Below are 22281 nucleotides of genomic sequence, written 5' to 3'. Positions count from 1 at the left end.
AAACACTCAAAACAAGTGCTAAGGCCACCCATGGGAAGTGAAGTGTTAACACAACGTCCATTTCAAAAAGTTTATGTAGACTTTTTAGGCCCATATCCAAGGACAAAATCTGGCAAAGCCTATATATTCATTGTTCTTGATCATAAAACAAAATTCGTGTTATTAAGAGCTATGGGAAAAGCTACAGTGGACCATGTAAATAAGTTTCTTATAGATGAACTTTTCTTTAAATTTGGAGTCCCAGAATATATTCATTCGGACAATGGTAAGCAATTTACCTCCGAAGCATTTAAAGGCTTGCTAAAAACCTTCGGCATAAAACACATCCGCACTGCAATACACGCACCACAGGCAAATGCCAGTGAACGTGTTAATCAAACCATCCTAAGCAGTATCAGAAGCTATCTGCAATCTGATCAATCGAAATGGGACGAGAACTTGTCTAAGATAGAAGCTGCGTTACGATCCACTATTCACTCCTCTATAGGCACATCGCCATATTTTGCCTTGACAGGCTATAATATGATCACTCATGCCGATGCATATGCCATCTTAAAAAAGTTAAATGCCTTAGAGGATGGAGAAATTCGTGTTTTACCACAGTCCGATAAAATGCAGTTATTGCATAAAAAAATTAATGATAAACTCCATCAAGCATATGAGAGGAATGTCAGATCGTACAATAGAAGAAGTCGTAACGTCGTTTATAGACCTGGTCAAGAAATATACAGAAAGAATTTCGTCCAAAGTAATTTTGTAAAGGGCATAAATGCCAAGTTTTGTAAGCCCTGGCTAAAATGTCGTGTAAGAAAGGCCTTAGGTAACTGTTATTATGAAATAGAAAACCTGAAAGGTAACCTTATAGGCACTTTCCATGCTCAGCATTTGAAACAATAGCCAGATAAACCCGCAAAACAAACCACCAAATTCAAACACAAAACTATTGTTAACATTTTATTCACTACTTCCATTCGTTTGTTTATTTTTGTTGAAGTACATGTAGAAGAAAGGAGAGGACCAAATGATTTTAAAATTCAGGACAAACACTCCATTTCAAATTGTCATCCACATTTATTGATGAAATTAACCAGCAATGATAATGACAGTTAACGTATTGCTCCAATTTTCTCTTTTCCAATACTTTATCTGGAAAGAAAGAAGCGAATGCACAAATTGACACAAGAAAATTCACACACAAGTCGGAATAGAACTTACATTTTCTTCTTTGTACAAGCAGCACACATTGGCAATAAGTTAACATACATGGGCAACATATCACACCCATAGAATGTTTCCCCTTTCCTTTCTGTCGAATGAAAATAGTTTCGCAAGGTCCTTCATTCAAAACAAATAATATTCACAACGACTTTCTATTTTGGATATTGAAGTTACATAGCTATAGATTTTCAAGTGATGATATCAAACCAGTATGCCTTCATTGTTGTTTATATATGTACATATGTAAGTATGTATGTTGGAAATGCTATTATGTCAATTACTCCTACAGAGATTCACAAGTATACAGGGACCTTTTAAAACAAAACGGAATGATTATACGAAATGGTCAATTAAAGAGTAAAATGCATATCAAATTATAAGTATTTACCTTGGACGTCAGTGCAAAACAAAACGTAGTATCAAAGTCCCAACTTTTTTATGTTTCACAGGCTACACAAAAACAGTTGGGTTTGTAACAGCCACCTGTGCCTGTGCGGCAGTAGTTCTACTGTGGACATCATTGTTATTTTTGTTTGTATGCAAAAATATGTGCAAATTGTTGCTGATGTCACTGGTTTGTCCTACAGTACAAAGCAAAGGACCGTTGTCGTTTAGGAAGTTGATGTATTTGTACAAAGTACTGAATAAACGAACACATCGTCTCTGAATATTTATATTAAAAATATGTGGTAATGCTTGATTGTCTATCACCATTGATCGGTTTAATGCATCTTTCTGTGGGCTAAAGGTGGATATTACGGTCGTTTATTATCGTGAAAATATCTCACTTTTATCTGGGTGGTTACAAGATTTTTTTGTTGTTGTGCGTAACCGGATCAATGGTAATGATTTTCCTTAACGTTATCTGTATCCACAACCACAATGTTAACGACACGAATATGTGAATCTAGTACAATACAATAAGCCACCTTAGTATTTGCTTTGCGATTTTTTATATCCATCCATTTGATACATTATCCCTCAACTTTAAAGACAACTGTAAAAACACTTAAAAACTTGGGTTTATTCATGATCATGGAATCCCCAAATGAATTATTTAGATTCTCGTTGTGAACAATAGAACCACTTGCATTATTCGTTCAGCCACCACCACTTTCAGATATTTGCGTTGTGTGAACAGACTATGACTTTTACCATTTGCAACACTATTATTTCCATATTTTTTACATAATTTCTAGAGGAATAGTTGAAATTATTCATATTTATGACTCTATTGTTATGGTTTGTAATCCTTTGTTGTGAAAATCAACATTATTCCACAAAAGGTAAATAAACGTCTGTCAAATGCACTAAGTGTTGCAAAACGACACCCTAGAAAAAATTATGTTGCCACAACGTTTGGTACAAAATTTAAACTTGCCACATTCATAAAAGGCGATCGAAGTACAACGTATGATGTGTTTTTGGAAATTATTTCACCCTAAATAATATTAATTACATTTTATAAAATACAAATATTCTTTGACTTACGTCAACATTTAAGATTATAATTTTTAACAAATATTCAACAACGCCACCTACATTAACTAGTTACATTACAAATTATCAAACTGAGATGCATAAAATACGATTTGTTGTCACAAACTGTCAGGCGCATGTGGCTTGAGATATTCTTGAATGTCACCTTGCTCATTGAGCGATCATTATAAAAGTTGAAAGCGAAAAGTACAGTTCAAATTTTGTGGTATTATATGTAAAAAGTTAAAGTTTCTTTTTTTTTGAAAAATATATAAGAAAGAAATCGTTCATTTAATTTCTCTGGTACTCCTCATTAAGCCATTGGTCGCTGGAACTTCATTTACAATTTAATTAAATTATATTTATCTAATTACTCGGGTAAGAACATTAATTTCTCTTTTTTCTAACACATCCAATTACCGTACATACATATATTCATCTTTTCGACCCCGATTTTAGAAGTTAAGTAAATTTTGAGTGATATTTGATAATACAAAGTTGAAGTGAAGTGTTAATATAATTTGAAGCCGTATGTTGCAACATCAAAATTTACTTAGAACATGTGAACTATATAGGGGTCGTAAAGTGTAATATGTTCAGACATGAGAATAATGTATACTATTATTTTTTTTAATCTAGGGTATTGTGGTCAAAATTCTGTCAATTTCCCTAGAAACAGATTGGCCACAATACTCCCAAAGTTCTGGCAATACATATTCCCAAAAATCTCATCATCCAAATCCGACACGTGGTAACTCAGCCTATCAAAACCAAAAGGGAATTTTTTGGTTATGTTAAATACCACCAGATGACCACGTGAAAGAGTGAGTACACAAACCACATAACCAGCCTTCATAAAGTTATAACTTTTCGACAAGGGCAAAATGACAAGAATTAAAGAAACCATCAAATAATATCCTAAATTTACATATAAAATATTTTATTCCAAAAAAAAAACAAATTCTAAAAATAACCTATATTGTTCAAATTCAATCAATGCACATGGTGCAGATGTAAACTAGTGTCAAAACGATTAACTATCTTGTTGATTCAAAAGAAAAATTGTTGGAAGTTTAAACACAGGATATACAATTGAAGCATAATTTTAGGCGCTTACTCTTAATGTAAATCTTGTTAATAATATCAAAAACTTCATTATTATCTAGACGAACAAAGAAAAGTAACAGAACACTATTTGATCCACAAACGTAAAAAAATACATTTCAAAATATCAATATACGGAATCAAAGCTCCTACAAAATTAAAATATATATATATTTAAAATAAATAAGTTATATTAAAACATATAAATAATTATACTCCTAGTGATAAATCAAATATATTGCCTGTACAGTATTTCATATAAAATAGTTGAATATTCATATGAGTTAACCAAATAGTTTTTTTATTTAAATACCTAATTCTAAATATTTTTGTTTCTTTTTCTATGCATATTCATAAATATTTGATATGGAATATTCTCTATCCACTTTACCTTTATTATCACGCTAAGAGTTAAGAAACATTATATTTTAGATGCTAAAAGAAATGAACAAACTTTCAAGAATAAATACCATTATATGAGATATTATGAACAATACCAAAATGTGCTAAAATAATTTAATCATGGACTGAAGGTAATTGTCGGTTGGTTAGTGTATGTTTGGGGTATCTTTGAATAATAATAAATGGAGAGAAGATACCATGGTTGACCACAGAGTCATAAAGGGGTGGGTTCCATTTGAGGCATGTCATCTTAGTCTCACAAAAAGGGGAATCTAACATCATTCACTTCAAAGTATGAAAGCAAGAAAACAGTAAGTTGTAATGCATCCGTCAACTATTTGATTTTCTCTTATTTCATGTAAATTTAGAGTTTCAGTATATTATTAAAAATAATAATCATGGTACAAAATAACAATGAAATTAAATGTACAATCAGTCGGAGAAACAACCCCCCCATCCGGCGAGCTTAGCCGAAGCCTAGTCCACCATGTACCATCTCCGCACCATAGGATTGTCACAAGAAATCAAAATTCAATAGTATGTCTTCTACAATGCACAACAGGTAATCCAAAAGGTAGGTATGATATCATAAATTCAACAAAATTACAAAAAAGTATATATATAGCCGAGATAGTCAAAGTCCACTATTGAATTCTCATACGCAACAACAACACAACCAGAATACTGAATGGTTACAACAGGTCAGGTATTTCGAAAAGAATCGAATCAAAAATCAATAAATCTTGCAAGGTTTCTCAAAACCAGAACAAATGCTCGGAAATTCTGTAAAACAGAATAAATCGAGGCAATACAATATTTTTCTCTAGGCTGTGGTAGATCAGGGTAAAAGTTTGTAAGTCCGGGTAAAATTAATTCGAATAATATTCGAATCAGAAAAAGAAAGGTCTTGGCTGGTGAAGAAAAAAAAAAAATATATATATATAGGCTCTTCAGTCCTCTTCGCCTACCCCTATCGTTCTATGAGGTAAACTGTTCAAAACGTAGGAGTGATTGTTGCCGGTTAGAATTTCCTCAAAGAGTTTCTCGAGGTCTCTTCAGTGTATCTTTAGTTAAGCATAGAACGGCTTTCTAAAGATACACTGAGAAATCGACAACCAGACAACAACCAGTTCTGCGGAAAATGCTCCAACTCAAGGTTGAGCGCTGCCGTCCGAAGGCTCTCCAGACTAACCGCTCCTACAACCTTAAGGTACTTCAGTTGACCTCGAGTCAGGCTGAAGACCAGTCTTCGGTTACAGTTAGTCCAGTTCTGTGTACACCCTGTGTGTACGTGAAACCAAAACAAAAATATATTACTACTTAAAGCTTATATATTTTAAAAGTAAGAACTAGCAATTGGTAGTTTGAGCCTATCAAACCCCTCCTGCCGTCTTTTAATACAAAAAAAAAGGAAAAACAAAAGTCTTGAGGGCGACGACCCTATGCCTCACGCAATCGGAAAAAGAATGATAATTAGTACCACGGTAGAAAATCCAGCAAATCAACGTCAATCAAAAAGAATCAACGTCAAGATTGATTTTCAATCATTCACAGGAAAATTCCAAATAATTGTAGGTCAAAAAGGTGTAGGAAGTAGTAAGTAGAAGCTTTCAACTAACGTTGGTTTAGTTAGCATCCCCCAGAATCAAAATTATTTTTCACAGAAACTTTGAATCCAAAATTTTTAAACCGGAATTCAATAGTTATTAAATTGACAAAAATGAGTGCAATTCTATCGAAATATTTGCTTAAATAAATTTCCAAAATCAAAGATGTATAAATATGGTTAAGGTTATAGGTAAAAGTTTGATTCGGTCAATGTAACTAAGCAACAACATCATTCATATAAAACTGTATAATCCTACAATTTATCAAGATAAATTCTACCTCAAAAGCACAGCATAAAAAAGATATATCCATTATCGCTAATTCTGCGGTGAACATAAGCTATCATCCGCGAATGACTATATAATTTCAATACCTATACTGAATTTTTATACTAGCATGTTGTCGCACCATTAAACTTCGTCGCACAAAAACGAACTATACAAGGCAACAAACTGCTTTTCCTTGACGATAGAAGTTTAGGAATAAATTTATCTCGTTTCACATTACGTTGCTGTTGGTTCCTTATAGTATAATAACAAACCAAGACACGTAACTAAAACAAATTTGTAACTAAAGTGTATATAATCAATATGAAAAGTAGAAATTTTGACCTTTATTTTGTCGCAATAGTTGAAAACTGTTATAAAGACAATTGTTCAAGACGTACAAAATAGTATGCAAAAGATGTTGTATATGCTTAACTTCCTTCTCCGATTCAGCTGCGAAGCTACTGACTAATGTAATTGAACAATAAATCAGGACTCCGAAACCAATCTATCAACACAAAATCAAAATTTGCTTCTACGTTGGGCGCCATTTTGTAACAGCCCTCAATGTGTGATCGGCATATTTTTGTACCTGGATAACATTGGTACTCGTTTTCTTATTGTTCATGTTGCTCCGGCTTTGCTCATGTCACACTCGAGACTGTACAAACATATTATGCTAATGAGTAGAATAAATGAAAAAACGTTTTGTTTCGCTTTTTCTAATAAATGTTGTTGTTGCTATAGTAGGATACACTGGTGTTGTTGTGCACCTATCTCTGCCCACCCTATGGATTCTGCTTGGAATCCCCTTACGAGCCTCATTCATATGAGTGCTCCCTAATCGTTACATGACCGAAATCTCACCTTTACTTCACCTTAAAAATTGATTCAGTTCAACATATTCATGTTTAGATTTGAAAAATTCATAAATGACAATATTTATTGTTAATTAAGGTAATGGACATTGTGTCCTTAAACTTAAATAAAATTTACATACAACTGGCTAATAATATGGATTTGGTTTTAATAGTCACTATCGTGAATGATCAGTGGTAAAAACAAATTTCAGAATAATTTCTCTTATAACGATAGAAAACGACTTTAAATAATGTTCACCCTAATGGTGATCCCATTTACCAGCGCCACTTTGCACTATTATTATTATTTACCCCCTTACCTATTCGAGCTCGATTAGAAAGGAATGCAGTGTAATATTTGCCAATACGACAACGGTTTAAAAAGAAGGAAATGGGATATCATTGGGCAACCAATAATAGCATAATAAATCAATAATCTTATAGATAATTTCTTAAATGTTAATTGTTTTATGCAAACGCCTCAATGTATGCTAGATTTTTATGTATGTACTCGAAAAACAAGATTCTATTGGGAATTAATGTATCTGTTCCCACTGAACAGACATGGGAATGGAAAACTAGAATTAATCATGTTGTTGCCGAAGGCCAAAATAGTCAATCACAATAAATTGAAGAAGAATCATAATAATTCAAAATAAGAAAATGTAAACAATACCGATTTAGAAAAAATAGCATTAATAATAATTACCAAGATAATACGTAAATACTATCACATCGATTTTCTACATACATATTTTGACTTACAGTCTTCCCACAGTTTGTTACCATTCTGCTACCAACTACTTTACTAAATCAATATTATCCAAATCCTCTGTTCAATGACGAATGAATGATCTCGTTGCTGGTGTGTAGTCTGTTCCACTGATGACGTGAGTTAGGTTTAGTGGTGATGACGGTGGTTGATGTAGACTGCTGTCGGTGTCTGACGATGTTATGCATATATGGTCGTCTTCAACAATGATGATGAGTACTTATGATGATGATGATATTCTATGGTGACGTTGGTCTGCTGGACTGTTGTTTACATGATAGGCTGGTGGTTAACTTACGATCACAACTGCTGCTACTGCTGAAGGGGATGATGAAATGGTGGCTACACGAGGTGTTGAACGGCTTGATGATGATGTACTTTTTAACGTTGTGGGAAAAAAATGATTATGGTCTATGGCGCTGATGATGTTTATGCACAATGGTGTGGTGAATGTGATACAATATGGTTTAAAAGCTGATGGTTGCTTGATGATGATTATTGGCGTACGTGGGGGGCTGGTATGGCTATGGATGACGGTGGCAGTTGTTCATGATACGGACTGATTTGTCAGAGCAAGTTTTCATATTGATGATGGTGTATTCTTTCTTTAATTTTGTTATGATGTACGGACAATGTGTGCGGCGGACTTATTTAGGTAGAGCGGACGATATGATAAATGGACGGTTCTTATTTCTGGGCTATGGTACTTGGTGATAAGAAATTATCATTCTTCTGGTATCCTCATGATGATCGGCGAAAGAAACATTGCCACTAGCAAGACCCAAAGTCCGTTTTATACCCCAACAGACAAATTAATTGTGGCCGCACAGGTTCGTTTGCGTGTTCCAAGAGAGTCGAGGGGATGTTATTCGAAAGAAATGCACTGATTTCAGCAGCTTCCGTGGCGACTGAGGACGAGCTTATGGTGGTTTTCTTCTTGTTGTGGCTGCTTATCATGGATGCTTGGCTCAAACACGTGGAGGTGACGGCAGTTTTAACTTGCAATAGGTGTTTTTTTTAATTTTCTGCAAATCCCAATTTCAATTGTTTGACTTCATCATTTCGGCCTGGCAGAAAACATGTTAAAAAAAAACAACAGCGTCAAAAACCACAAATCACTGCTGAGAGAGTGGTCTCCTGTCTCGAGCCGGAAAATTTGAGGCTCCACTTTCGTCGTATAATTCGCACCAATATGAAATACGGGTGGTTTGCCAATAAACTGCCTGTTGCAATAAATTTTTTTGCCAACACTTTTATTCCAGCAAGATGTTATACGCTGCTGCCTTACAGGGAGTTTGCAAAGTTGCTCGTTGTTGGCCCAGCTGACAGGCACTTCTATTTACCTGGAACTCTGGGGCTATTGCGCGACTTGCTTCGTGTGCAGCTTCAACCAAAAAGAACTTTCCCACCTCGTTTTGCAGATTGCAAATTTTTCTCTGCTGCTCCTCTGCTTGCGCAACCACAAGGAAGAGGATCGTTTTTCTCTTCGTGTGCTACCTGAAGTTGGTTGTAGTTCAGTGCCACGTCACCATCCCCTGAGTATTGCCAGCACTAACAAAAAAAAAGTCAAATCGATATTGGGCAATTATAGCACGACGTAACGTGCTTTCGTTGCGTGCATGAAGGGTGACACAACAATATAATACCAATTGTTTAGAAGTTTTAGTTGTTTGATATGCAGGAAATGTAAGACAACATCACGACGACAGTTCTAACAACTTTGGTCTGTTCCAGAAAATGCAAGAATCTACTTATTTTTACTACGATAACAATTTTTCCTTTATGTTATCGGAAAAAATAGTAAAAATTAGTAGATTTTTGCAGTACTGGAACATACCAAAATGAAAATAAACAGGTGTGTAAATAAAAACACAAACATCATCTCTATTGGATCGATGGAATGGGTACAAATGCTGATGAAAAGATCGGATCTTTCACGACTTCCTTTGAACCAATGCAAAAGATGCCATGAAATCACGTCATCGCAAAGAACCCCTTCCGTCAAATTTTGCTGGGAATGAACATGTTTGCTGCTAGTTTCTACTAGGCCAAAAGTGTATGGCAGAAAACAGGAGAAGAAGGTGTTATTCGGCGCGATTTTTGTTTGGAGAGAAGTGCAAGTCTTGCCAGATTTCGGAGTACGGGAACGCATTTTTAGCACTAAACGGGAAAACTAATGCAAGTACTAATATTTATTTATTTAATATTGTGCAGGATCTGAGCACAACTTTTATCTATCAAAATTTATTATAACGATGTCTCAACGATAAAATCATTTTTTTATTTTTTCATTTGTTAGTACTATACACAAATAATACGATATATAGATAATTTTACTATAATTTTCCAAAGAAAGTTGTAAAATTCTATATTGTCGTATATTGGCCTACCTCTACTTTATTGTACCATGGTTTTATTAATAAGGCCCATACCTATATACGGACGTAAAGCCAGGGCGTGTGTGGTGAAAAAATTAAAACACATGTATTCTTATGAGAACTACCGAAATACGTCGAGCGTATACTTTTTGTAAGTTGGAAAAATTTAACTTTGACAGAACGTTATTGTTTGTATGTTGTGTGTTTTGTATTTTGAAAACAAAAGCCAAACAAAACATTAAATACAATTCATTGCAAAAGAAAATTATTTGTTTTACGAATGAAAACATTTAATTAAGATTCGGTCGCGGATTTTGTGTTATAAATGTGATTTGGGACTCAACGTATTTGGGTAATACGGACGCTCAGAGAGCGTTGTTTTGGTAGGTTGGTGAAATATTTGTGTACGTCCCGTCGTTATTTAGGTTTAGCAGTAAAAGGTGTGTCTGGTTACCCTAAAATTTGTAACAATTTGTACCAATTGTTGCTGGAAGTCGTCTGTTAACACAAAAAACCAGCAAAAGAGAGCGATTCGAGAGAGACATTTTGACAGTTCTTTCACTGAGAGTTTGCAAATTCTTGCTGGACAAATTTCTTCTAGCAAGAACTTTTAACTCTTCTTCTTCCTGAAAACAATCAATCAACTGTTGTAAAGTTTTCGTTGGTTTATGTTTGTGAAAATTAAAATTAATTTTATTGTGGAAATAACATAGTCAAATTGTATTGTTTTATGGCGCGTCTTCTTATTTAATTCAACATTGTCACACGTATTATTCCCTTTAGTTTATAATGTTTTATTAATAAAGTGATTTTAATATCAAACAATGATCGACCACGCGTCTTCTTATTTAATTATGTCGTAGTACAGACATAATTTCTGATAGAAAGGCTGTAGGTAATCTATAAGAAGACCACATGGTCTTTTATGAGAAGACTTCACTTCATGGTCTTCTACAAGAAATTGAAACTCCTGCCCCATATGGAGCAGTTTACAAGATTTACTATTTGTGACAAAACTCTGATGTGGTGTAGCGGATGTGGTACATACATTAGCTGTTGGCTGCGGTTAGCTCGCCGGATAAGGAGTTTCTTTTCCGCTAGAGGTCGCACATTTAATTTTTTTTTGTACCTCTTTATACAAAAAAAAACGTTTTTTTTTATTTATAGTGACAAATCTCGTTTTGGAAGCTTTGGTGTTTTGATTCCTTGGCTGCCCGCCCCATATGACTCATTCAGTCATCCGTGACATTTTTGTTAGCCTTCAAATTTTATATAAAATTTAAAATTTTATAAAAAATCTCTAAAGCAACTGCTTATAAATTGTATCCAACGGAGTGCATTTTTCATAACTCCGTGTGGACTGCATCGAAGGATTTTGTGAAATCATAACTCCACATGCACAACTTCCAAATTTTTTTTGCTGGGAACAATTTAACTACTTTTAAAATTCGTTCCTTTATACATTTTGTAAAAGCAATAAAATGTTTAGATTCTTTAGGGTAAATTTTGTACTACAAAATATGCTAAAATTAGCCGCCAGTCGGTAAATAAGGCGGCGCGACGCCGCCGATTGGCTAACATATGAACTAGAGTTGTACAATCTAGTTCATTTAAAAGATCTAGTTCAATAGTTCTGCTCCTTTAACTGAACTAGTTCAGTAATCTAGTTCGTAGTTCAATATCCAGTTGAATCGTTCGGATCCACTATCTTGATCCAAAACATAAACAAACTCATCACATTACGAGGGTATCACGTAATACAGACGACGGCGTCACTTTATTCATTTGTGAACGACATGTTGAACTAGATTGTGAATCGTTCGTTCGTTGATCGTTCTTCGTGGATCTTTCGGCTGGCGCTCAGTGAGCTATTGAACTATATTGACTGATCTAGTTCATACGCTCTTCATCGTTCAATTGAACTAGTTCGTTCATGAACTATACAGCTCTAATATGAACTGAGCGAGCGAGTAGAAAAACGTGGTGGGCTTCGTTGTCTGTACGAGGCTCAAGCTGTAAAGGGAGAATTTATTTAAACAAATAAATTTTTATTAATGGCTGCGGGTCCAATTGCTGAGAGAAATCAAGGTAATACTTATAGACGTACAGTTTGGCAAGTAATTGTTTTCAAACTAAGAAAAAGAACAGAAAAAGAATTAATGCATGAAAATTAGTGAAGAATGGCAAATAGTTGTGATAAAAATGTCGGGGTTTTTGCACAATTAGTCGGTCGAATTGTTTAAGACCAGATTAAATGCATAAATAAAAAAATTAGCCCATGTAGATCAACAATAATAACCAAAACTAATAACATGTTGTACAAGGTGGCAAACAAATGTTTTCAAAATGTAATGATGGTATTACATGTAAACAATGTCCTATAGGTCTCCGACCGGGAATGTCAGAAAACTAAGACGTTTTATGTCAGAAAACTAAGACGTTTTTTGTTTCATTTTCTTTTTTATTTGTAATAAAATACAACGTGTTTGCTTCCTTTGTTGGCGGACAAATTGTTGTTTTGGCAATTCAGCTGATTGCTTGCTGGTTTTTGCTGGGAAGGTGTCTGTTTACTTTTTACAATTTTCTAGCAAAAGAGAATAAAAACCCCTTACTCTCTGAGAAAGTTCTTGCTGGGAAAGTAACCAGACAGACTTAAAATGATTTTAATATCAAACAATGATCGACCACGCGTCTTCTTATTTAATTCAACATTGTCACACGTATTATTCCCTTTAGTTTATAATGTTTTATTAATAAAGTGATTTTAATATCAAACAATGATCGACCACGCGTCTTCTTATTTAATTATGTCGTAGTACAGACATAATTTCTGATAGAAAGGCTGTAGGTAATCTATAAGAAGACCACATGGTCTTTTATGAGAAGACTTCACTTCATGGTCTTCTACAAGAAATTGAAACTCCTGCCCCATATGGAGCAGTTTACAAGATTTACTATTTGTGACAAAACTCTGATGTGGTGTAGCGGATGTGGTACATACATTAGCTGTTGGCTGCGGTTAGCTCGCCGGATAAGGAGTTTCTTTTCCGCTAGAGGTCGCACATTTAATTTTTTTTTTGTACCTCTTTATACAAAAAAAAACGTTTTTTTTTATTTATAGTGACAAATCTCGTTTTGGAAGCTTTGGTGTTTTGATTCCTTGGCTGCCCGCCCCATATGACTCATTCAGTCATCCGTGACATTTTTGTTAGCCTTCAAATTTTATATAAAATTTAAAATTTTATAAAAAATCTCTAAAGCAACTGCTTATAAATTGTATCCAACGGAGTGCATTTTTCATAACTCCGTGTGGACTGCATCGAAGGATTTTGTGAAATCATAACTCCACATGCACAACTTCCAAATTTTTTTTGCTGGGAACAATTTAACTACTTTTAAAATTCGTTCCTTTATACATTTTGTAAAAGCAATAAAATGTTTAGATTCTTTAGGGTAAATTTTGTACTACAAAATATGCTAAAATTAGCCGCCAGTCGGTAAATAAGGCGGCGCGACGCCGCCGATTGGCTAACATATGAACTAGAGTTGTACAATCTAGTTCATTTAAAAGATCTAGTTCAATAGTTCTGCTCCTTTAACTGAACTAGTTCAGTAATCTAGTTCGTAGTTCAATATCCAGTTGAATCGTTCGGATCCACTATCTTGATCCAAAACATAAACAAACTCATCACATTACGAGGGTATCACGTAATACAGACGACGGCGTCACTTTATTCATTTGTGAACGACATGTTGAACTAGATTGTGAATCGTTCGTTCGTTGATCGTTCTTCGTGGATCTTTCGGCTGGCGCTCAGTGAGCTATTGAACTATATTGACTGATCTAGTTCATACGCTCTTCATCGTTCAATTGAACTAGTTCGTTCATGAACTATACAGCTCTAATATGAACTGAGCGAGCGAGTAGAAAAACGTGGTGGGCTTCGTTGTCTGTACGAGGCTCAAGCTGTAAAGGGAGAATTTATTTAAACAAATAAATTTTTATTAATGGCTGCGGGTCCAATTGCTGAGAGAAATCAAGGTAATACTTATAGACGTACAGTTTGGCAAGTAATTGTTTTCAAACTAAGAAAAAGAACAGAAAAAGAATTAATGCATGAAAATTAGTGAAGAATGGCAAATAGTTGTGATAAAAATGTCGGGGTTTTTGCACAATTAGTCGGTCGAATTGTTTAAGACCAGATTAAATGCATAAATAAAAAAATTAGCCCATGTAGATCAACAATAATAACCAAAACTAGTAACATGTTGTACAAGTTGGCAAACAAATGTTTTCAAAATGTAATGATGGTATTACATGTAAACAATGTCTATAGGTCTCCGACCGGGAATGTCAGAAAACTAAGACGTTTTATGAGCTCTTTAGTTCACCAGGATGTACCAGGATGGACTGCCATCAATTACAACAAATATGCCTACAGAATAACTCGACTAAAAAAGAACCAGGCCTTATTAACAGTAAACGGGACCACCTAGGCCACAACCACGGCCTACAAGTGGTTTATTAAACTCTAAATTAATTAAGAGATAAGAATATTTCATGAACCAGTCGAAAATAACACATTTGTAGACTACTATTCTTTAGGAATGTGTGGGGTACAGATTTCTACAATTTTCAGAAATGCTTACTACGACCTACTGGAGACATTTTGTGTACTTTGAAGTAATACTGTGGCATAATTTTCTAAGTGACGTGGAAATAATGTTACAGTGTTAGCATGGTATACCATGAAAGGCAAAAAAACTTGGTGAATTTCTCAATCTGGCTGTTAATAGTTAAAATCGGATGTCTATAACAGTCAGTATAAGCTGGCAATATCTTCCATATGTATTTCTACGCGATTTTTGTGTTTTTTGATATATTTTGGTTTGTTTTAAAGAATGTCCTTATCCCTCAGTTCGATTTCAGTTAAATAAACTACTTTTAAGACCTGATTATGGGCAGGTCAAGTTTACTGTTAATAAGACCTGGTACATCCTGGTGAACTAAAGAACTCATAAAACGTCTTAGTTTTCTGATATTCCCGGTCGGAGACCTATAGACATTGTTTGCATGTAATACCATCATTACATTTTGAAAACATTTGTTTGCCACCTTGTACAACATGTTATTAGTTTTGGTTATTATTGTTGATCTACATGGGCTAATTTTTTTATTTATGCATTTAATCCGGTCTTAAAGAATTCGACCAACTAATTTTTGCAAAAAACCCGACATTTTTATCACAAGTGTTCGTTTTCTTAGTTTGAAAACAATTACTTGTCAAACTGTATGTGGTCTATTTAAACGAATATAAATCAGATATTTGGTTTCAGATGCCACAATTTATGTCGGTGGTCTCGATGATAAGGTCTCCGAAACTTTGCTATGGGAGCTATTTGTTCAGGGTGGACCTGTAGGTAAGTTCTGTTTTATTTTATTGACACTACCAAAGAAATTATACATTTACTTGCAGTTAATGTACACATGCCGAAAGATAGAGTCACACAAATGCATCAAGGCTATGGCTTTGTGGAGTTTTTGAGTGAAGACGATGCAGACTATGCTATAAAAATCATGAACATGATAAAACTCTATGGAAAACCAATTAGGGTCAACAAAGCATCTGCGCATCAAAAAAATTTAGATGTGGGTGCAAATATTTTCATTGGAAATCTTGACTCTGAAGTTGATGAGAAATTGCTCTACGACACATTTTCAGCTTTCGGCGTAATACTGCAAACTCCGAAGATAATGAGAGATCCAGAAACAGGCAATTCTAAAGGCTTCGCATTTATAAATTTTGCTAGTTTCGAAGCTTCAGATGCTGCAATGGATGCAATGAATGGACAGTATCTTTGCAATAGACCGATATCCGTTTCATATGCTTTTAAACGAGATTCGAAGGGTGAACGACATGGATCCGCAGCAGAAAGACTTTTAGCGGCACAGAATCCGTCTTCACACGCTGACAGACCACATCAGCTTTTTGCCGATGCTCCAGTGCCAAGTATGATTCCTGTAATGCCGGGACAAATTTTACCTCCCCCATTAATGGCACCACCACCTCCGCCTACAACTAGTACCGCTGCAATGCTACCTCCTCCTCCTCCAGTTCCTCCCCCACAGGCATCATTTGTACCTCCACCACCATTACCACCCATTGGTGGTTCCCAAGCATTACCACCACCAGTAGGAATTCCTCCGCCACCTAGAATGTTACCACCGGGGGCATGGCCGTCTGGAGCACCTGCCCCACCTCCTCCAAACTGGAGACCACCTGCCAACTTTCCTCCAGCCCCGTTTCCTCCATCCCAATTTAATGGAGATCCACCAGTAGGATATCAATATTAATTACACAATGTTCATTACGAATTTAATTGTAAAGTAAATTGATTTCCCTCGCACAAAAAGTGTATATATTATTTCTTCATAGATAACTGGCGTCTCCACAATGTATTAATTTGCTTTATGTCGCTGCAAACATGGCATTAGGAACGAAAACTATTGCATGCTAGTGCTGCAAAACAAAAAATAAAACACTTTTCTTTGCTGCGAACTCCACCAAAGCCCGTCCCCAGAGTAGAGAGTGTTGTGTATAAAGAATTGAAGAAAATGAAATTAGTATTATCGTATACTAATTAATGTATAGACGATGAAATACTCGTGTTATGCGCGGCGTTGTGAATCAAACCAAATAAGATAACGTTTCCACAATGTAAACTACGGCATCCTTTTCAATCGAAAATACCTCTTAAACCTAAAATAACACTGTACAACACAAAAAATAATTACAAGACAATTCGACCAGATTATGAAAGAGGACCGAAAAAAAGAAGACACGTCTATCGGCGTTTTGAAAGTTTACGTCGGAAAGTAATCTAAATAGGCGTGGCAAGTTCCGCCCATTTCTACAGGTTTTGAAATATTCGACGTCAGATTCCTTGGAATCCTTGCATTAAGGTATAAAGTGTCTTTGGCAATATTACTGACAACAATGCGGAGTATCTTTTCATGAAAAAAATTAACCATCATGCGAGTCACTAAAGGGGTCTTTCTGGTCCCTTTTGTCAAAATTAATGGAGATCCACCAGTAGGATATCAATATTAATTACATAATGTTCATTACGAATTTAATTGTAAAGTAAATTGATTTCCCTCGTACAAAAAATGTATATATTATTTCTTCATAGATAACTGGCGACTCCACAATGTATTAATTTGCTTTATGTCGCTGCAAACATGGCATAAGGAACGAAAACTATTGCATGCTAGTGCTGCAAAACAAAAAAAAATAAAAAACTTTTCTTTGCTGCGAACTCCACCAAAGCCCGTCCCCAGAGTAGAGAGTGTTGAGTATAAAGAATTGAAGAAAATGAAATTAGTATTATCATATACTAATTTATGTATAGACCATGAAATACTCATGTTATGCGCGGCGTTGTGAATCAAACCAAATAACATCTTTTGAAGACAATTTTTGCGAGTTAATTGCAAGATTTTGTTCCATATTTTTATATGAGGATGTAGATCCGGCCAAAGACTACACAAGTATTGTATTTTACCAGAATAAATAGTTTAAAAGTTTATAGTTATTGCCATTTTAAAAATTGAGAGTATATTAAGCAGACTCATTATTAGAGGTCGATTATCGATAGCAATTATCGTTGAGTGGAGTTGTCAGTTGTCAAAATTATTTCCAGCCCAATTATGAACGGCATCTCACCGTGAGTTTTCTCTTTCTCGCCTCCTCCCCTATTATAAACATCATATCGCCGTGAGTGCTGTTATGTTCTCACTCTTCCCTTATTATAAACAACAAGAGGGTAAGCAAAACTCACGTTCGTGAAAAAATTAGCTATTACAAATGTAAAAAAAGTGAGAAAAAGAGGCAAATTTGTGCTGAAATTTCTCACTACCGAAATCAAAGTGAGTTGAACAAAAAAATTTAAGTGTGGTCATTTATTTTAAAAAATACGAATATTTTGTATCTGTAATGATAATTAATTGTATTTAAGGTTGAAAGCGACAAAAAATAATTAGAATTTTTTATGTTTTGAGGTTATTGTTGACCTTTGGACGCTTTTTTCTTTGGTTTTAATTTTGGCTTGAGGTCAACTTAAGAATTACAATTTTTTGGTTTTATTCTTATAAAAAGAAAGAAATATCATTGTTATTATAAATTTCTACCATATTGTTTATAGTTGCATAAAACAAATGTTCTTGTTTTTGAAAGCCAATCCCTGAGGATGACCATCAAAGATGGTTGAAATATTGGAAATGGAATAGATTCTACCTTATTGTGATAAGAGTTTCTTTATATTTTTAATCGCAATATGTTTTCGACAAAAACAAATATTAGGACATTTACCGCTAACATTTTTTCAGAGTTCTTTACGAATTCGGTCTGAATCTCTGAATTCTTTCAGAATTTGGTACAAAATTGGGTCTAACTTCAGTTCCAAGAATGGGATGTAACTATCCACTGAAGTTAAATGATTAGGTTTGGCATCGCACCTTTAAAAGACGAAGAGTGCTATGCATGGTGCTATCAACATTTGCCCTATAAGAATTTAGACGACTGCAATATCCCGAGTATAGTTGAGCAAGAACTACTCTGGTTTGTGGTGGACTTTATTCACATTATATTTGTTTACATTAGAAACTGCGACTATGTGAAAGCTATACAAACCTACTTGAAATGCTTGTTGAGCAAGGGGTTCTCTCCTGTATCGTTGGGCTTTCCTCTCTACAAAGTGAAGATCATTCTTGATGGACCTAGTGTGTCGGGCCAACCTACTAGATGGTGATTGGGATGGCTCTCACGGTAACGCCCAAGCAAGTACTGTAACTAAAGCGTTCCCCGTTTTCAGGTATGGACAGATCAAAAAGGTGCATACTGTATAAAGCGGTTCACAAATATACAAGGACCCAATCTGGAGCAACCCATGTCTGCGATTGTTGTTCCTAGAGAGAGTAATGTACACGATTTGGAACTTTTGGGGTCGCAGTCTTGGAAAAAATGGGTGCTGGTGCTAAAAAGATGACATGTACAATAACTTGCCCTCAAGCTTGAATAGAATCAAATATTTTGATGGAATATAAGTCCAGACCGTTGCCCCAAAAAGATCCAAACCATTTTGTCGTGTCTCATCCGGCATCAAATTAAAAGAAAAAAAGAAGACACGTCTATCGGCGTTTTGAAAGTTTACGTCGGAAAGTAATCTAAATAGGCGTGGCAAGTTCCGCCCATTTCTACAGGTTTTGAAATATTCGACGTCAGATTCCTTGGAATCCTTGCATTAAGGTATAAAGTGTCTTTGGCAATATTACTGACAACAATGCGGAGTATCTTTTCATGAAAAAAATTAACCATCATGCGAGTCACTAAAGGGGTCTTTCTGGTCCCTTTTGTCAAAATTAATGGAGATCCACCAGTAGGATATCAATATTAATTACATAATGTTCATTACGAATTTAATTGTAAAGTAAATTGATTTCCCTCGTACAAAAAATGTATATATTATTTCTTCATAGATAACTGGCGACTCCACAATGTATTAATTTGCTTTATGTCGCTGCAAACATGGCATAAGGAACGAAAACTATTGCATGCTAGTGCTGCAAAACAAAAAAAAATAAAAAACTTTTCTTTGCTGCGAACTCCACCAAAGCCCGTCCCCAGAGTAGAGAGTGTTGAGTATAAAGAATTGAAGAAAATGAAATTAGTATTATCATATACTAATTTATGTATAGACCATGAAATACTCATGTTATGCGCGGCGTTGTGAATCAAACCAAATAACATCTTTTGAAGACAATTTTTGCGAGTTAATTGCAAGATTTTGTTCCATATTTTTATATGAGGATGTAGATCCGGCCAAAGACTACACAAGTATTGTATTTTACCAGAATAAATAGTTTAAAAGTTTATAGTTATTGCCATTTTAAAAATTGAGAGTATATTAAGCAGACTCATTATTAGAGGTCGATTATCGATAGCAATTATCGTTGAGTGGAGTTGTCAGTTGTCAAAATTATTTCCAGCCCAATTATGAACGGCATCTCACCGTGAGTTTTCTCTTTCTCGCCTCCTCCCCTATTATAAACATCATATCGCCGTGAGTGCTGTTATGTTCTCACTCTTCCCTTATTATAAACAACAAGAGGGTAAGCAAAACTCACGTTCGTGAAAAAATTAGCTATTACAAATGTAAAAAAAGTGAGAAAAAGAGGCAAATTTGTGCTGAAATTTCTCACTACCGAAATCAAAGTGAGTTGAACAAAAAAATTTAAGTGTGGTCATTTATTTTAAAAAATACGAATATTTTGTATCTGTAATGATAATTAATTGTATTTAAGGTTGAAAGCGACAAAAAATAATTAGACATTTTTTATGTTTTGAGGTTATTGTTGACCTTTGGACGCTTTTTTCTTTGGTTTTAATTTTGGCTTGAGGTCAACTTAAGAATTACAATTTTTTTGTTTTTATTCTTATAAAAAGAAAGAAATATCATTGTTATTATAAATTTCTACCATATTGTTTATAGTTGCATAAAACAAATGTTCTTGTTTTTGAAAGCCAATCCCTGAGGATGACCATCAAAGATGGTTGAAATATTGGAAATGGAATAGATTCTACCTTATTGTGATAAGAGTTTCTTTATATTTTTAATCGCAATATGTTTTCGACAAAAACAAATATTAGGACATTTACCGCTAACATTTTTTCAGAGTTCTTTACGAATTCGGTCTGAATCTCTGAATTCTTTCAGAATTTGGTACAAAATTGGGTCTAACTTCAGTTCCAAGAATGGGATGTAACTATCCACTGAAGTTAAATGATTAGGTTTGGCATCGCACCTTTAAAAGACGAAGAGTGCTATGCATGGTGCTATCAACATTTGCCCTATAAGAATTTAGACGACTGCAATATCCCGAGTATAGTTGAGCAAGAACTACTCTGGTTTGTGGTGGACTTTATTCACATTATATTTGTTTACATTAGAAACTGCGACTATGTGAAAGCTATACAAACCTACTTGAAATGCTTGTTGAGCAAGGGGTTCTCTCCTGTATCGTTGGGCTTTCCTCTCTACAAAGTGAAGATCATTCTTGATGGACCTAGTGTGTCGGGCCAACCTACTAGATGGTGATTGGGATGGCTCTCACGGTAACGCCCAAGCAAGTACTGTAACTAAAGCGTTCCCCGTTTTCAGGTATGGACAGATCAAAAAGGTGCATACTGTATAAAGCGGTTCACAAATATACAAGGACCCAATCTGGAGCAACCCATGTCTGCGATTGTTGTTCCTAGAGAGAGTAATGTACACGATTTGGAACTTTTGGGGTCGCAGTCTTGGAAAAAATGGGTGCTGGTGCTAAAAAGATGACATGTACAATCACTTGCCCTCAAGCTTGAATAGAATCAAATATTTTGATGGAATATAAGTCCAGACCGTTGCCCCAAAAAGATCCAAACCATTTTGTCGTGTCTCATCCGGCATCAAATTAAAAGAATGTCATCAAGTAAAATAATGTCGGCTTTGACACTAAAAGGCTACCTTTTTGCTATAGGCTGACAACCCGAACAAACCATCTAACATCAAACGGCAGTAATACAAACAAAGGCGACGACCAAGTAAAAACAAATCCAATGTGGCTTAAATTTGATATTAAAATGTGTGGTGTTTATTCGCTATAGAAATAAATTAAGTTTATAAAATTAAAATTACAAGTTGTTAAAATGATCTTACATGTTTTAGTTGTCCAGCAAAAAAGGGCAGAATCAACGCCTGAAGGGCCTTTTATAGATTTGAAAAATGTTGCTAACAATTACATTTACATTTACATAGACAATAAAAACAAACTGCAATAAAAATTATTGTTCACAGGACAAAATATTATTCACTGGACGTTTTCGAACTTCAGGATGCGTTGCCAATTCTAAGGTGACCATCACCGACATCCCCGCCCCCGTGAACTGACCCAGAGGGGGAGGCTTCACCAGAATCTTCATCAACATCCAAAACGGCAAGTTTGGAAATAGGCCTTCTATAAATCCCAGAGCTAGTATTGACTTTGGCGGATCGCGCAACACCATCTTTGCCATGGAATAGTTCCACAATTCGACCACGTTTCCATTGAGATCGGGGGAGGTCAGCATCACAAATAAAAACAAGCGTTCCAACGT

At 35.0% G+C, this 22281-nt stretch overlaps 1 protein-coding gene and 1 long non-coding RNA gene across 2 annotated transcripts; one reads left to right on the top strand and one right to left on the bottom strand.

Moving 5' to 3' along the window:
* Positions 1-943: 943 nt before the first annotated feature.
* Positions 944-2545, bottom strand: LOC141398079 (uncharacterized). The gene is made up of 3 exons (XR_012411612.1): positions 1607-2545; positions 1216-1529; positions 944-1146 (listed from the first exon to the last, which is right to left on the bottom strand). It is a non-coding gene; the product is annotated as an uncharacterized lncRNA (long non-coding RNA).
* Positions 2546-13970: 11425 nt separating this feature from the next.
* Spx (Spliceosomal protein on the X) lies at positions 13971-16501 on the top strand. Its single transcript, XM_073979401.1, has 3 exons — positions 13971-14129; positions 15425-15508; positions 15565-16501. The coding sequence occupies exons 1-3, from the start codon at positions 14096-14098 to the stop codon at positions 16440-16442; spliced, it is 996 nt and encodes a 331-aa protein (XP_073835502.1). The 5' UTR covers positions 13971-14095; the 3' UTR covers positions 16443-16501.
* Positions 16502-22281: the final 5780 nt, after the last annotated feature.

This window comes from Musca autumnalis, unplaced genomic scaffold, assembly GCF_047663935.1.
Source record: "Musca autumnalis isolate F117 unplaced genomic scaffold, ASM4766393v1 scaffold_3, whole genome shotgun sequence".
In the NCBI taxonomy this organism is placed as follows: Eukaryota; Metazoa; Arthropoda; class Insecta; order Diptera; family Muscidae; genus Musca; species Musca autumnalis.
The sequence above is the reverse complement of the archived record's forward strand: the minus strand, read 5'-3'. Positions and strand labels throughout refer to the sequence as shown.